Source organism: Mobula birostris, chromosome 27 (genome assembly GCF_030028105.1).
Source record: "Mobula birostris isolate sMobBir1 chromosome 27, sMobBir1.hap1, whole genome shotgun sequence".
Lineage (NCBI taxonomy): Eukaryota > Metazoa > Chordata > Chondrichthyes > Myliobatiformes > Myliobatidae > Mobula > Mobula birostris.
This window is the reverse complement of record NC_092396.1, coordinates 700,979-719,088: the sequence shown is the minus strand read 5'-3', so window position 1 is coordinate 719,088 and position 18,110 is coordinate 700,979. Positions and strand designations below refer to the sequence as shown.

At 43.3% G+C, this 18,110-nt stretch overlaps 2 protein-coding genes across 2 annotated transcripts in view; both read right to left on the bottom strand.

Moving 5' to 3' along the window:
- Positions 1–14,937, bottom strand: part of LOC140188527 (transmembrane protein 52-like) — a 64,998-nt gene extending 50,061 nt beyond the window's left edge. Inside the window, exon 1 of the mRNA XM_072244893.1 lies at positions 14,789–14,937. The gene's annotated coding sequence lies outside the window, so the exon portion shown is untranslated. The remainder of the gene's footprint in view (positions 1–14,788) is intronic.
- Positions 14,938–17,680: 2,743 nt separating this feature from the next.
- The window catches only part of cfap74 (cilia and flagella associated protein 74), a 404,620-nt gene continuing 404,190 nt past the window's right edge, over positions 17,681–18,110 (bottom strand). Inside the window, exon 40 of the mRNA XM_072244753.1 lies at positions 17,681–17,942. Within this exon, the coding sequence (XP_072100854.1) occupies positions 17,844–17,942 (99 nt within the window). The 3' untranslated portion in view covers positions 17,681–17,843. The remainder of the gene's footprint in view (positions 17,943–18,110) is intronic.

Sequence of the window (18,110 nt, the reverse complement as noted above, 5' to 3'; positions counted from 1 at the left end):
TGCTAGCCACACAGTCGTGGGTGTAGAGGGAGTAGAGCAGTGGGCTAAGCACGCATTCTTGAGGTGCGCTAGGATCTTACTCAAAAGATACCTTCATTTTAAAATGCATGAACAGTACCTCACTAGTTTTACTGCTTCTTTTTGCTCTCTTTTGCGCTACTTACTTGATTATATTTTATATACATTTCTCATTGTCGTTTATAGCTTTTTTGTTATTATGTACTGCAATGTACTGGTGCCACAAAACAACAAATTTCGCGACATCTGGGTTGGTATTCACTGGAATTTTGAAATATAAGGGGTGATCTCATTGAAACCTTTCAAATGTTGAAAGTCCTAGACAGAGTAGATGTGGAAAGGATGTTTCCCATGGTGGGGGAGTCTAGGGCAAGAGGGCACAGCCTCAGGATAGAGGGGTGTCCATTAAAACAGAGATGCAGAGAAATTTCTTTCGCCAGAGGGTGGTGAATTTGTGGAGTTTGCTAGCACAGGCAGCTGTGGAGGCCAACTCACTAAGGCAGAGATTGATAGGTTCTTGATTGGACACGGCATCATAGGTTACGGGGAGGCAGCCGGGGAATGGGGTTGAGGAGGGGGAAAATAAAGGATTAGCCATGATTGAATGGTGGAGCAGGCTCAATGAGCCAGATGGCCTTATTCTGCTCCAATGTCTTACAGTCTTATATTAAACCTGATTCTAATACTGAAGGACCCTGACCACCCGCGACATACCCTCTTCTTATTACTGTCATCCAGAGCCTGTAGTCACACTCCACATTTCAGGAACAGCTTTGTCCCCTCCACCATCAGCTTTCTGAACAGTCTATGAACCCATGAAAACACAACCTCAGTATTCCACGTTGCAGCGGTTATCTATTTATTTATTTATTTATTTGTAACTCAGTATTTTTTGTGTATTGCAATGTATTTCTGCAGCAAAACAACAAATTTTATGACATATGTCAGTGATATTAAACCTCAAAATCAGGTATAATATCACTCACATACATTGTGATATTTTGTGGCACCAGTACAGTGCATACATAACAATAAACTATAAATTACAATAACAAATGTTTTAAAAATTAAATTAACTAAGTCATCTAAAATGAGACCAAAAAAAAATACTGAGGTAGTGTACATGGGTTCATTGTTCATTCAGAAATCTGATGGCAGAGGGGAAGAAACTGTTCTGAAATGTTAAGTGTGTGCTGCTAGGCTCCTGTACCTCCTCCCTGATGGTAGCAATGAGGAGAAGGCACGTTCTGGGTGAGGGGGGTCTCTCAGGTGTATGTGACCATTTCGAGCATCACTTGGTTCTGATTCAGTAAGCCCTACAAGGACATGCACGTCAAGACTGCTAAGTAATTCTGACTCTAAGTTCCTTCACAACCTTTCCCCAAACATCAACAAAGGAGATGGTAATGAACTTTAGTAAAGAGCCGTTGCACGTGATCCTGCCTACATCAATGTGGCTGAGGTCAAGAGGTTGAGAGCTGCAAATTCCTATGAGTGACATTACCAACAGCCTGTCCTGGTTCACAGGAGATTTACCAGGATTTGATCAAACATGCTTAGCTTGGTTGTGTTCTGACCAATGGATTCATTAAAATGCTCAATATTTGTCAGTGGCCATCTTTCATCTTGATTTTTTTCCACTTCCCATGAACAAACAGTGCCCTGTGCAGTAGTTTGTCCTGTTGACTCAGGCTCCCCAATCAATGATCACTCTTTGTCCATTCATTTGTCTGGTCCATGCAAATAGCTGCCTCATGACCTTAAACATGCATGGAACGGAAGATGTCAATGCAAATGACCAATGATCAGCGCATCAAGTTCAAGAACTGCATTGTTAGATTAGGGAAGTAATTTATCTTTTATTGAGAAATGCAGCATAATAACAGGCCCTTCCAGCCCAATGAACACGTCCTACTCAATTACACTCATGTGTCTTAACCTGTATGTTTTTGGACTGTGGGAGAAACTGGAGCACCTGGAGGAAACCCACTTGGTTACGGGGAGAACATACAAACTCCTGAGACAGCGGCGGGAATTGACCTGGATCACTGGCGCTGTAAAGTGTTTAGCTAACCACTATGTTACCATGCTGCCAAAAGTGAGGGCTGATTCTATTGAAACAAAAAAAATGTTACAGGTTCTACAGAAATGGAAGTTGTTATAACAACAATTCAGTGTCTGTGGAAAGCATAGAACAGTACAGCACAATACTGGCCCTTCAGCCCACAATGTTGTGCCGACCTTTTAATCTACCCCAAGATCAATCTAACATTTCTGCCCCAAATAGCCCTCCTATTTTCTATCATTCAGAGTCTCTTAAATGTCCCGAATATATCTGCCTCTACCGCCACCCTTAGCAGTGTGTTCCACACACCCATCACTCTCTCTGCAAAGAGTTTACCTCTGACATCCCCCCTATACTTCCTTATCACCTTAAAATTATGCCCTTCATATTAGCTATTTCCACCCTGGGAAAACGTCTCTGGCTGTCCACTCGATCTATGCCTCTTATCATTTTGTACACCTCTGTCAAGTCACCTCTCATCCTCCTTCCCATCAAAGGGAAAAGCCTTAGCTCGCTTAACCTATCCTCATAAAACATGCTGTCTAATCCAGAAGTGGACTAGGTTCATCTAATGGATTAGGTGGTTAGACAGAACATGGTTCCGAGTCTCTTATTTAAGAAAGGTACAAATTCAGTAGGCTCCTCTAATTAATCGGGTTCCCTATCCAAAAGAACTTTGTGTTGGATGTACATTCTGTGGCCACTTTATTAGGTACCATATAAATTGGCGACTGAGTGTACGCTTGTGTTCTTTTGCTGCTGTAGCTCACCGACTTCAAGGTTCGATATGTTGTACGTTCATAGATGCTGTTCTGCACACCACTGTTGTAACGCGTTGTAGGGACTCCTTAATTTCATCAGGCAGAATTCACCCAGACTGTTAAGGGCTAAGTTTGCCATGTATGCTACGTGGTACGTTGTACGTTATTATATTTTGGCTTTTTTTCTTATATACATGATGTCACCAGTTGTGGGTTGGAATAAAGTACACGTTAGAAGTAATTACACTCCTGTCGATTTTTGTCGATGCTCCTACATAGGTGACCCCAACACTCCTCCGGACGATTCCGGAGTGAGTTCACTCATTTTACAATCATGACAGCAAATGTCGTTGCACTCAATTCTGTCAGGAACATGCCGCCGTTTGGTTCACTCAAGCAGAGGTCCAGTTCGCAGTGCAGGGAATCTCTGAAAATGACACGAAACGTTACTGTCGTCGCGACATTAGACAACTCTACGGCAACCAGGGTGATGAGTATCTGACAGCAGGCCCGGAAGTCGGTAGGTACGAGACTCTTAAGCAACTCTTTCTGAGACTTTCCGAGTCTAAACACACCCGTCGACTCCTCTCACTGCCCAGCTCAGGCGACTTCAAGCTGTCGGAGCTGATGGACCCCATGTTGTCCTTCCTTGGCAGGTATCAGCCGTGTTTCGTCTTCAGAGAGCTTTTCCTGCAACAACTACCAGGTGAGGTGCAGTCGGCTCTGGCTGGCTGTCCCCTCAAAGACCTCCAGGCTCTAGCGAGAGAGGCTGACAAGGTGTTTTCCGTCACCAAGAGGGCCTGTGCGATCATCGATCATGTGGCTGGACAACTTTGCCACTTCACCGCCACCTGAACACGAGACACTCAATGACGGTGTCCTACCCTGTGTTTCTACCACATGAGGTTTGGGCTGAGAGCTAAGAAGTACTGCCACCCTGCGGCTCCAAGGAGCTGGGAAATGGAATGGCTGGTGCCCATTAGCTGCTGTGGGTGTCGGCAGGCAAGGCAGCTTGATGTTTGTCACAGACTCTGTTTCTGGGTATCGTTTCCTCTGTGAAATGGGTGCTCAGGTGAACGTCCTGCTCGCATCTAAATTGGACATATGAACTGGGGAATATAGACACATGAAGTTGCCATCTGTTTGCGGGTTGGAATAAAGTGTACATTAGAAGTAATTACACTCGTGTTGATTTTTGTTGGCATTCCTACAGTGTGGTTATTTGAGTTACTGTCACCTTCCTATCAGCTTGAATCGGTCTGCCCATTCTCATCTGACCTCTCTTAATAACAGAAGTGCCGCTCACTGGATGTTTTTTTCTCACACCGTTCTCTGTAAATTCTAGAGACTGTTGTGTGTGAAAATCCCAGGAAATCAGCAGTTTTTGAGATACTCAAACCACCCTTTCTGGTACCAGCAATCGTTCCACAATCGAAGTAATATAGATCACGTTTCTTCCCTATTCTGATGTTTGGTCTGAACAGCAACTGAACCTCTTGACCATGTCTGCATAGTCATAGTCATAGTCATACTTTATTGATCCCGGGGGGAATTGGTTTTCGTTACAATTGCACCATAAATAATTAAATAGTAATAAAACCATAAATAGTTAAATAGTAATATGTAAATTATGCCAGGAAATAAGTCCAGGACCAGCCTATTGGCTCAGGGTGTCTGACCCTCCAAGGGAGGAGTTGTAAAGTTTGATGGCCACAGGCAGGAATGACTTCCTATGACGCTCTGTATTGCATCTCGGTGGAATGAGTCTCTGGCTGAATGTACTCCTGTGCCCAACCAGTCCATTATGTAGTGGATGGGAGACATTGTCCAAGATGGCATGCAACTTGGACAGCATCCTCTTTTCAGACACCACCGTCAGAGAGTCCAGTTCCATCCCCACAACATCACTGGCCTTACGAATGAATTTGTTGATTCTGTTGTTGTCTGCTACCCTCAGCCTGCTGCCCCAGCACACAACAGCAAACATGATCGCACTGGACACCACAGACTCCTAGAACATCCCCAGCATCGTCCGACAGGTGTTAAAGGACCTCAGTCTCCTCAGGAAATAGAGACAGCTCTGACCCTTCTTGTAGACAGCCTCAGTGTTCTTTGACCAGTCCAGTTTATTGTCCATTCATATCCTCAGGTATTTGTAATCCTCCACCATGTCCACACTGACCCCCTGGATGGAAACAGGGGTCACTGGTACCTTAGCTCTCCTCAGGTCTACCACCAGCTCCTTACTCTTTTTCACGTTAAGCTGCAGATAATTCTGTGACACAGTTTCCTACCATAACCCTGTACTGAGCCTCATCTCCCTTGCTGATGCATCCAACTATGGCAGAGTCATCCGAAAACTTCTGAAGATGACAAGACTCTGTGCAGTAGTTGAAGTCCGAGGTGTAAATGGTGAAGAGAAAGGCAGACAAGACGGTCCCCTGTGGAGCTCCAGTGCTACTGATCACTCTGTTGGACACACAGTGTTGCAAGCACACGTACTGTGGTCTGCCAGTCAGGTAATCAAGAATCCATGACACCAGGAAAGCATCCACCTGCATCGCTGTCAGCTTCTCCCCCAGCAGAGCAGGGCGGATGGTGTTGAACACATGCTTTTATGCATCGAGTTACTGCCACATGATTGGCTGATTTATCAAGTTAGCATAATGAATTTTGCTAACAGTTTATGAATTTTGAGTTTGGTGCCATCTGTAAGGAGTTAGTACGTTCTTTCCTGACCACGTGGGCTTCCCTGGGTCCTCTGGTTTCCTTTCACATCCAAAGACATGCTGGTTAGTAGATTAATTTGTCATTATAAATGGTCCTGTGCTTAGATTAGGGCTAAATAGGTGAGTTGCTGGGTGGTGTGGCTTGTTGGGCTGGAAGGGCCTATTCCAAGCTGTATCTCTAAATAAATAAAGTTGAATTAGTGAATAGGTGTACAGGTGTACGTAATAAAGTGGCCTCTGAGTGTAGGTCCCTGTAGCATAGAATAAGGAATGATCTTATTAAAGTGGATGATATCCTAAAAAGATCTGCAAGGTATTTGCCACTGGTGGACTAATCTTCCATGAGGGAATGGAGACACAATGTAAGGTATGGTCAATTAAAACTGAGGTCCTTCGACATTTCTTCCCACAGAGGATAGTGAATCTCTGGAATTCTCTACTCTGGCAGGATATGGAATCTGCATCATTAGAGATATGTAAAACTGAAGGGTCTTCAGGAAGGCTGTCCTCTGGCCTCCTCTGTCTGATTGAGGTCTGATATCTGCAGGGGCCCTGGTGAGGACCTGTAGTAAATGAGGAACGAAACTTATCTCGGTAGAAAGTGGCCGCAGAATGAATGCTATGGCTGTAGTCTTAAATCTTCAGCCCCATGTTCACTGTGTGGCTGGGCATGTTACAGACCAGTTGGACAGTTCCAGATGTCACAGTGTAAGTTCACCTCATTGTCCCAGACTGTAGTTTTCCATTATCACCCAGCACCATCTGCATGCCTAAGCCTACTCAAACAAATTTTCATTACTTTCGCTGAGCAAGGTCATGGTTCAGTGCTGTTAACGATTGCTCATAGTGATAAGTTTAATGGTCACTGCAAAACCTGCCCCCTGGTGAAGGAAAAATACCAGGAAGGCCACTGAGTTCAAATAATCTCTTTTCAATGAATGTAGCAATAGCAATGACTTATAACAAGAGCTTAAAGCAAGCCCGATTCATGTACTTTATCCTTGTTTATCATTGAAGTGACCCCCTGTAAAGAATGAATTGTGAAGTTAATTTATCTTTAATATCTAATAGTTTTACATCAGCTCCTCTTTGAGTGAGATAACTGCAAGTCTACAACTCAGTATGATTTATCTACTTTCTTGTTATTTGCATGATTTGTCTTCTTTTGCATATTAGTTGCTTGTCAGTCTTTGTTTTTCATAAATTATAGACAATAGACAATAGGTGCAGGAGTAGGCTATTCGGCCCTTTGAGCCAGCACCGCCATTCACTGTGATCATGGCTGATCATCCACAATCAGTATCCAGTTCCTGCCTTATCCCCATAACCTTTGATTCCGCTATCCTTAAGAGCTCTATCCATATCTTTCTTGAAAGCATCCAGAGACTTGGCCTCCACAGCCTGGGGCAGAGCATTCCATATATCCACCACTCTCTGGGTGAAAAAGTTTTTCCTCAACTCTGTTCTAAATGGCCTACCCCTTATTCTTAAACTGTGGCCTCTGGTTCTGGACTCACCCATCAGTGGGAACATGCTTCCTGCCTCCAGCGTGTCCAATCCCTTAATAATCTTATATGTTTCAATAAGATTCCCTCTCAGCCTTCTAAATTCCAGAGTATACAAGCCCAGTCACTCCAATCTTTCAACATATGACAGTCCCGCCATCCCGGGAATTAACCTTGTGAACCTACGCTGCACTCCCTCAATAGCAAGAATGTCCTTCCTCAAATTTGGAGACCAAAACTGCACACAGTACTCCAGGTGTGGTCTCACCAGGGCCCTGTACAGCTGCAGAAGGACCTCTTTGCTCTTATACTCAACTCCCCTTGTTATGAAGGCCAGCATGCCATTAGCTTTCTTCACAGCCTGCTGTACCTGCATGCTTACTTTCAGTGACTGATGAACAAGGACACCTAGATCTCGTTGTGCTTCCCCTTTTCCTAACTTGACTCCATTTAGATAATAATCTGCCTTCCTGTTCTTACCACCAAGGTGGATAACCTCACATTTATCCACATTAAACTGCATCTGCCCACTCACCTAGCCTGTCCAAGTCACCCTGCATTCTCATAACATCCTCCTCACATTTTACACTGCCACCCAGCTTTGTGTCATCTGCAAATTTGCTAATGTTACTTTTAATTCCCTCATCTAAATCATTAATATATATTGTAAACAGCTGCGGTCCCAGCACTGAACCCTGCGGTACCCCACTGGTCACCGCCTGCCATTCCGAAAGGGACCCGTTAATCGCTACTCTTTGTTTCCTGTCAGCCAGCCAATTTTCAATTCATGTCAGTACTCTGCCCCCAATACCATGTGCCCTAATTTTGCCCACTAATCTCCTATGTGGGACTTTATCAAAGGCTTTCTGAAAGTCAGGTACACTACATCTACTGGCTCTCCCTTGTCCATTTTCATAGTTACATCCTCAAAAAATTCCAGAAGATTAGTCAAGCATGATTTCCCTTTCATAAATCCATGCTGACTGGGACCGATCCTGTTACTGCTATCCAGATGTGTCGTAATTTCATCTTTTATAATTGACTCCAGCATCTTTCCCACCACCGACGTCAGGCTAACTGGTCTATAATTCCCTGTTTTCTCTCTTCCTCCCTTCTTGAAGAGAGGGACAATATTAGCCATTCTCCAATCCACAGGAACTGATCCTGAATCTATAGAGCATTGGAAAATGATTACTAATGCTTCCACAATTTCTAAAGCCACCTCCTTAAGTACCCTGGGATGCAGACCATCAGGTCTTCCCTAGTGAAGACAGATCCAAGGTACCCGTTCAACTCGTCTGCCATTTCCTTGTTCCCCATAATAAATTCACCTGCTTCTGCCTTCAAGGGCCCAATTTTGGTCTTAACTATTCTTTTTCCTTTTCACATACCTAAAGAAGCTTTTCCTATCCTCCTTTATATTCTTGGCTAGTTTACCTTCGTACCTCATTTTTTCCTCTGTGTATTACCTGTTTAGTTACCTTCTGTTGCTCTTTAAAAGTTTCCCAATCCTCCGGCTTCCCACTCGCCTTAGCTCTTCTTTCAGTTAGTTCTGACGAAGGGTCTCGGCCCAAAACGTTGACTGTACCTCTTCCTAGAGATGCTGCCTGACTTGCTGCGTTCACCAGCAACTTTGATGTGTGTTGCCTGAAGTTCCAGCATCTGCAGAATTCTTCGTATTTGCGTATTTTGTGAGCCAGTTTGCGTGTGTAGAAAGTGGGTCGCCACAATAGACTATATATTAACAAGGGACTCAGCATTGATCTCTGCACCCAACAGACTCCAAACTCAAATAAATTTAACTCAAAAAAATTAAAAGCATTTAAAACAGTAATATTAATTACAAAAAAGGGAAAAAAATCTCATATCATCATTGTTACCTTTTAGACCCTCTTCAAGATCACACATGTGGAAGTTGAAGATGCCTGTATCAGTGGCCAGCACGTCCTGGGCACTCGACACCCACAATATGCCTGAGAACCTTTGCTTCTCTCTCCACAGATGTTGTCCGATTCAGAATCAGGTTTAATAAATTAAATAATGTAGTACAAAAAGAAAGAAAAAAATAATGAGGTCATGTTCATGGATTCATTGTCCATTCAGAAATCTGATTGTGAATGGGCCGAAGCTGTTCCTGAAATGTTGAGTGCGTTTCTACAGGCTCCTGTATCTGCTCCCTGGTAGCAATGAGAAGAGGGCACATCCTGGGTGATGGGGTCCTTAATATTAGATGCAACCTTTTTGAGACATCACTTTTTGAAAGTGTTCTTGATGCTGGGGAAGCTAGTGCCCATGACTGAGTTTACAACTTTCTGCCGCTTTTTCCGAACCTGTACAGTGGTCCCTCCACAGCACACAGTGACACAACCAGTTAGAATGCTCTCCATGGTACATCTGTAGAAATTTGCAAGATTCTTTGGTGACATACAAAGTCTCCTCAAACTCCAAATGAAGTATAGTAACTGACATGCCTCCTCTGTAATTGCATCAATATGTTGGGTTGAGGATGGATGGTCAGAGATGTGGATGCCCAGAAACTTGAAACCACTCACCCTTTCCACTGCTGACCCTTTGATGAGAACTTGTGTGTGTCCCTTGACTTTAATTCAAATTTTCAACAAGTGGAGTATTTTACTTTTGTCTGCACTGTAGAAAGGCCACGAGAGCCTTGCTTGCAATGGAATAGACCTTGTCACCCACCAACAGAACCAATGCAACCAAGCTGCAGAGCCAGGCACAGACCTGCTGGAATATTGTATTCTATGTCTGGAATTTTACATTAAAAATGTACAGACTAAAGGGAGAAGGCCCTCCTTTGGTTGAGCTCGACCATGATGTTGTGTCCTAGCTGTCATATGCAAGGCGGTACGATATGGAGAGCAAGCTGTTGCCCACGCAGCAGACCCCCGTCTCTATGCAGCTGATGAATCCAAAGGAATGGCAAGGACCAATACAATCTGGCACCGGCAGTGTTGCAGGAGTTTCCAGACAGTGTTAAACTCAATTTAGGCCTTCAGCTCTGGATTTTTTTCTCGGGGTTTATTACTGAAAGCCTTTCTCATGATTGGTATAGCCTTAAGGCAGCAGAGATTTGAGATCAGAGTTTTCCTAGGTGAGCTGCCAACCACAGCTGATGAGCCCCATCCGCCTGGAGCAACTAGTTTTAGGCACCAGTAACCCACTTTTGCCCATTCTTCCGTCAGTAGGAATGGTTCTGCTGGGCTTAGAAGCTAAGCCACACATGAAGGCCGGGAGCTGGACCTGTTGATAGAGGCTATCTGAGATGCACACCATTAGGAGCATTTAATAGGTAGTGGGAGCTTATTTCCAGTACACCTCCCCTCCCACCCCAACCCCACCCCCCATGACTATGACAACAATAAGGAACCTGTAGCAAAGTAAATTAGATCTGTGATTCCATGAGCTTAGTGCTTCTGAACATTTTGAAAGGGGTGTAAAGACGACATTCAAATAGAAAACTGCTTTTTCAGTTATCATCCCCGCTCATAAACTGCCTGTTTCCCTGTCTCAGGTCAGTGATGATCCCTGCAATTCACTATTGGACAAGAAGTCACTGAGTCATAGAACTCTACAACACAGAAATAGGCTCTTTGGCCCATCTAGTCTGCACAAAAGTGCTTAATCTGTTGAAAACTTTATAAAATATTAGTGAGCTGATGGAAGTCCGTCATAGATGGTCCCAAGACTAGTTGTGAAGGAGGAGAGGCAGGCATGGGGCCAGCAACTCTATCCCATAAAAACCCAGTGCTACAAAATTGCCAACAGAAACTCCAAAGACGTTATCCCTGGAAGGATCTACCCTAGAGATATATGAAATTGTGTGATAATTGGAAGCCACAGCGCTGATCAACCTTCTATCGTCCCAGCTCAGAGGATTCTGGTGAGCTGCTGGAGCCGGCCCATGCCCCAGTAAGGGTGAAGGGCTTAAGAAGAAGTGAACTGATGGACGTTGGTTTGTATGGATAACTTTGTCTCCCCCTGTCCTGATGGACATTGGTTAGCTTGAATGGATATCTCCATCCAAGGAAGTAGGTACAGAGGAGATGACGGGGTAAGTATTTTTACGCAAGAGGATGGTGAGTGTGTGGAATGGGCTGCCAGCAACGGTGGTGGAGGCCTCTACGATAGGGTCTTTTAAAAGACTCCTGGATAGGTACATGGAGCTTAGAAAAATAGAGGGCTATGGGTAACCCTAGGTAATTTCTAAAGTAAGTACATGTTTGGCACAGCATTGTGGGCCAAAGAGCCAGTATTGTGCTGTAGGTTTTCTATGTTTCTATCTCTCCCTCTGCTGATAGACATTGGTTGGCTTGAATGGATAACCCTGTCTCTGCCTTTCTGACAAACATTGGTTGGGTTGAATGGATAACTCCATCTTTCCCTCTCCTGATGGACATTAGTCTGTTGAATGCATTATTCTGTTTCTCCCTCTCCTGAAGAACAATGGTTGAATAGATAACTCCCTCTCTCTCCTGAGGATATTGGTTGAACAGACTTCATATCTCCTTCTCCTAATGGACGTTGATTGAATCGATAACTCTGTCTCTCCCTCTCCTGATGGTCATTGGTTGGGTTGGATGGATAACACTGATTCTCCCCCTCCTGATGGACAATGGTTGAACAGATAACTTTGTATCTTCCCCTTCTGATGGATATTAGTTGGTTAAATGGATAACTCCATCTCTCGTTCTCCTCATGGACATCTGTCAGTTGAATAGAAAACTCTGTCTGTGCCTATCCTGATGGACATTGGTCAGTTGAATGAATAACTCCATCTCTCCCTCTCCTGATGGACATTGATTGAATGGATAACTCAGACTCCCTCTCTCTTCATGGATATTGGTTGGTTGAACGGATAACTACATCTCTCCATTTCCTGATCGACACTGGTTGGGTTGAATGGATAACTTCATCTCTCCCTCTCCTGATGTTACTTGTCCTGCAAACCTTTTCCACCATTTCCTGATTTAACTTCCAGTGTCTGCAATACTGAAGTTCAAGTTTGTCATTCAGTCATGCATGAATCCCCATGAATATAGCGAAATCTCTAATGGCCAAGGTGCAAAACACAGTACCAACAGCCCCACACAACACAATGCATATAGAGTATAATTACGATAGCAGTGAACATACAGTCATACAAAAATAATAATCTTATAGCCTAAGTCCCTGCCTGTCATGTTCTGTAGATTGGTGGTGTATGGGATGTTGTCAGCAAGAACAAGCATTAGCCTAGTGCAGCCGCAGGTGAGTGCAATCCAGCTTGTTTTTCAGCTGAGTGAGCTGGAGGTGAGTACTGACAGGAGGGGCCAGCCCCAACCCAACATGGACACCTGCCACGCCACACAGCTTCCGGCATCTCCTCTCCTGGACAGGTGACCCTGCAGCATGAGGGCCTGGTCTGCGCTACAACTGAGGTCAGCCTGCTCCGCCATCGTCGGTCTCACCAATGAACCAGTGAACCATATTTACAGTATTCTACAATACCAATCTCCAACAGGATCTTGAAGTCACAAGAAAAATGTGAAAGATAATCACTTGCACCATTTGTTAGACTTGCTTTCTAATTTTAACCCTATGTAACACTGGGTAAGCATGTTAAATTCCTTAAGTATTTATTTTAATGTCTGACATTGCTACCTGAAGGCTTGGAGTATATGCCCAGACTGTGAAGCTGGGTTTACGGTCACAGTCTATCACCTGAATGTCCTATCAATGATACCAAACCTGCAGCAGCTCAACCTGTTGCCAACAGCAAAAGTTATTAACATTGGAGTGTTGGACTGACCCCAAGGTTCACTGTTTGTAGTAACCTGTATGGGAAGTTAAATTGTGTTTTATCGAGTTGTTACCATAATGATTTTAGTTGAATTAACTCTTTCAACCATAGGAAAGAAATATGTAATGGATACATAACCCCGTCTCTTTCAAATGACATAAGCTCACATCACCCGAAATAACTCAAATCTGAACAAGTTCAGATCCAGATTCAGATTTATTTATTTATCCCATGTACATCAAAACACTCAGTGAAATGTGCCATTTGTAGTAACAACTAACACACACAAAGATGTGCTCAGGGCTGCTCACAAGCGTCATCACACATTCTGGTGCCAACTCTGCCAAATTTATAACAACCCTTGACCTCTTGCAAGGGTTATTGTCAGATCCCGCTGGCAAAAAACTCTCATATATACTGCATCCGGCACTTGCCTTGGCCTCTTTCATTTCACTGTCATGCTGTTCGAGCTGCATGGAGCCCCAGCAACCTTCCAATGGCTGATTGACCATGTGCTCAGGAGATATGCGAAGCATTTTGCGGCCAACCTGGATGATGTGATCATCTTCAGCAGCAGCTGGGAGGACACCTGAAGCACCTTGAGCACCTGAAGAAGATTGCAGCCGCTGGCTTGACACTGAACATCCGGAAGTGTGACTGGGCCCGTGCTGAGCTATCAGCTAGGGCAAGGACTAGTTCAGCCACTGGTTGACAAGGTCAAAGCTATCAGAAATAGTCCCAGGCATTCCAAACAGTTTCATTTATTTTAACTCACACTGTTACATTGGTTTGAAGACAGCAGAATGGTCCCAAAAGACACGAGCACCAGTTTGGGGCATCCTAAAATAGTGCCTGTGTTAGCGGGCAGGTGAACTACAGCTTATGCAGGCAACACCACTGGTGGGGAGGCATTATTCTTTTGTGTTCATCTGAGCATGTGGATACTGATCTATGGGTTTAACTGTGGAATAAAACTGGAGGATGTTAGAATCCCTGTTTAAAATGTTCCAATTCTGCACCTGAAATTATTATTATGGTCTGGTCACATTTTTAACCCTCCACCCCACCCCTGACTAACAGCAGAATTTCGGCCAGGTGGAAGCAGACTTAAACACTCAATCTGGCTTTGCGAGAGAGATGTGGAGGTTGAAGTTGACGGCTAGTAAGTAGTTATATTGGAAGGTTAAAGTGTTGTGGAGAAAGTCTCTGTATGTTTGTAAATTTATGTACATACTTGTTGGTTTTTCATTTGTCTAATTGTAAATTTTTATTTTTTAAAAACATTTGGGCAGATTTTACACCTTTTCCCCCAGTGCTAAGTATAACCCCTTTGCACTAATGTGCTGTTGCGGCTTACAATCTGTGTTTTTTCCAACTGGAGACCCTTGTTGAGCACCCTTACCCACCTCTGGTAGCGAGGTGTGACACCACAGTATTCTGTCAACAACACAAAGCACAACGAGCAACAAAACAAGCTCTGTTCCTCCCTCCCACCCATCCATCCACACATATACACAGTCCTCTAACCCCAGGACAGGCCATCTTCTTTGGCCTCCAGTGGGCTCGTGGATTTGCAGACCTCTGAGTCTGTGCAACGTCCACAAACTCCTTTGATTCCTCAAAGACAATTTTTCTTGAACTACCCACAATCCCTCTACTCTCAGTGTTACTGCCACTGTTGCATTTTATTATAAACAATCATAAATCAAATAAAGTGAAGCATAATTTAAATGCTATTCCTCTAAATCAAGCTCTTAATTGGTGAGTTTAATCCAATTCAGTGGTCAGTTACAATATGTATCTCCATTCTATTGAGCTAACATAATGTTGAAACTCCACCTATAATTTAGAATTACACAATCCTAGGACCATCATAGTAAGAAGATACACAGCCAGTGAGGCCACACTACCTTCTGTCACATTTCTGGCTCCTTCCCAAACATTTTCCCTTCAGGTCTTTGTTGAAAGCCACAATTGTATCTGCTTCCACCACTCTCTTGGGCAGTGCGTTCCAGACCAGCACTGGTTACAGCAAGACCAGGTTTCTCCTCACATTACTTCAGGGTCCTTTGCCAATCACTTTATAATCTGTGCTCTGTGTCCACCAATGGGATCTGTCTCCCTTGAATTCACTTCATTTACAATTTCCCTTTACTGCAAGGATGGGTGGAAGGTTTTAAAGGATTAGTATTACGCTTGAATTAATTAAACCACAAGCTGACCCATATAGCATAGTCCTTAATGGTTAACAACTGCCTAGTTTTCTAAAATCAGAACCTGATAAGGTCATGTTCCTGCACCCTTAAATTCCAAACTGAATCACTTGTATAAATCAGTACCTGACCTTTCCACTTGAACTTGTCCAGGGACATTGTTGCCTGAGGAAACATCCAGTAAAAGACCGATCAATGGATTGATAAGTGAACACAGAACTTCAATGTGGAAATTTACATCATTGTCATGGAGTTATTTCTGCAACAAGTTCTCAAATAGAGGTCATAGAGTCTTTAAATAAACATGTGAAATATGGTCAAAGTGAATCTAACCTCCATCTCTAACTTGATTATATTCACTATTTAACAACAAAAATATTCTGTAATACTGTAATCATTGACAAAGTAAGTAAACAGAAACATTTTGATGTGATGATGTGGTAAATTGGATCAGCAAAATTTCAGATGACACCGAGATTGGGGGTGTGCTGAGCAGCGAGGAAGACTATCAAAACTTGCAGTGGCATCTTGTCCAGTTGGTAAAATGGGCTGAAAGATGGCAGATGGAATTTAATGCAGACAAGTGCGAGGTGTTGCACCTTGGGAGGACATACCAGGGTAGGACTTACATGGTGAGTGGTAGGACACTGAGGAGTGCAGTAGAACATAGTATTATGGGGATTCAGATCCATAATTCCTTGAAAGTGGATGCATAGGTAGATAGGGTTGTAAAGAAAGCTTTTGACACATTGGCCTTCATAAATCACAGTATTGAGTTACAAGAGATGGGATGTTATGTTAAGGTTGTATAAGATATTGGTGAGGCCCAATTTGGAGTATTGTGTGCAGTTTTGGTCACCTACCTACAGGAAAGATGTCAGTCAGATTGAAAGAGTTCAGAGAAAATTTACAAGAGTATCACCAGAAATTGAGGACCTCATTTATAGGGAAAGGTTGAATAGGTTAGGACTCCATTTCTGAGAATGTCGAAGAATGAAGGGAGATGTGATAGAGTTATACAAATTTATAAGGGACATACATAGGGTAAATGCAAGCAGACATTTTTTGTGTTGCACTGGATCTGGAGTAATAATTATTTTGTTCTCCTTTACATTTGTGTGCTGGAAATGGTATTAAACAATCGTGAATCTTGAATTCTGTTCCTGTGATGTAGTGTTCTATGTTTCATGTTGTATTAAGCAAATTTTGATCCTTGCCAGTTTTGACTAACACATTTGCAAATAATTTTATCATTAAAGCACAAGACAGTGTCACCCTAACCAACGGCTGCTCACTAGAACATCTGGGTTGATACAAGTGGTTGGTACAGAACCACCAAGAAGTTCAGGAGTTAATGTATGAGAGAGCTCCTTAAAATATACTTTGGTAAGAATAACTGGTTACAAAAGCAGACAAATAATTCAGTATGCGTCAGGAAATGTAGAGGAGGTATAATGAGTTCTTCAGGCCTGTGTGGAGTGCTGGGAAGCATTGGGCTCCGAGGTTTTTAGAGCATTTGAATTAGTTAATTTATTTTTATTGAGATAGAGTGTGGAACAGGCCCTTCCAGCCCTTCGAGCCACACTGCCCAGCGACCCCCGATTTAACCCGGCCTAATTACGGGACTATTTACAAAGACCAATTAACCTACCAACCAGTGTGTCCCTGGACTGTGGGAAGAAACTGGAGCACCTGGAGAAAATCCATGTGGTCATGGGAAAAACAAACTCCTTACAGAAAGCGGTGGGAATATTGCTTAAGGAGAGTGGTTAATGATTTAGAATTCCTTATGTTTTTCTTGAGCTACTTGCACTTTGGAATGCAGTCTGCTGGAGCCTTCTGTTTATGCTTGTTAAGTCTGATAGGCTGAGGGATTCCATGTTACCTGTATTGTTTAACGGATGCTCAATCTGCCCTAATTGTGGGGTCCTCGTTCTGAGGATGTTACTTCTCGTAGTGTTGCTTGTTTGAGCCACTGATGTTCTTTTAGATTTATTATGAATAAACTCTCATCGCCATCTCCACATCAGGGTCTGTCCGTCCTCTGTACTTGGGTTCCAATATTGCCAGCGCACACCGTGACAGGAGGCTTGACCCAAAAGTACAGGACTTAATGTATTAGAGAGCTCCTTAAAATATTTCAAATGTGTGTCAGGAAATGTAGAGGAGGCTTAACCCAGAAGCAGAGCAGTGGAGATGAGTTAGCCGTGAAAAATAACTTAAATATGAGTCTTCAAAATAACAAGTCACAAAATAAGTGAGACCAGAAACTAAACACAATAGACAACAAGGTAAACTTTAGGTAGGGAGAGTGAAAGCTCAGAGAAACTGGTTGAGGCCGACCGGTTCGATGAGTGTACGAGGACTGTGGATGAGAACTGGAGTTAAATAGGCTGCAGGTATTGAATCTGGAATAAATGGCAGGTGAATCCTACTAGCTGGGTGGAGACTGGGAGGAGGCTGTATATGCAGGCTGGTAGTTGTCAGCAGGAGTAGGCCTGATAATGTGAACACAAACTTCAGAACACATTTAGAATTGCAAAGACTTTACTTAAAGAACTTCCTCATCATGGGAGGGTTGCAACACAAACAAATATCGGTGCTAAGTTAGGTCAGTACACAATGCTTTGTTTTAGTCTGGTTCCAACTCATTAAAATAAACATTGGATTCTAAATTAATCAGACATTTCTACAATGTATAAATTTCATATATCCAGGAAGCATTCTCAACAATTCCTTCCAGTTCTTCGCGTTAAGTGGTGACAACCATGGCCATCAAAATGATCTGGTAGTTCTCTGTGATGTCACCTTTGATGGTCATTTTAACGGTGGCTGAGATTATCTGAAGTGCCTAGAAAGCAAATTTAAAAAAGTCCTACTTAAAATCAGTCATGTCAGAATGTTATTGATGTGCCCTTAAAACTACACTACACTAGCGTTATGTATTGAGTGTCCGGGAGGGTGTAGCTCCTCTGGTGAAGGGGCTCGTCATGTGCATTCTGGAGAAGCTCACTCAGCT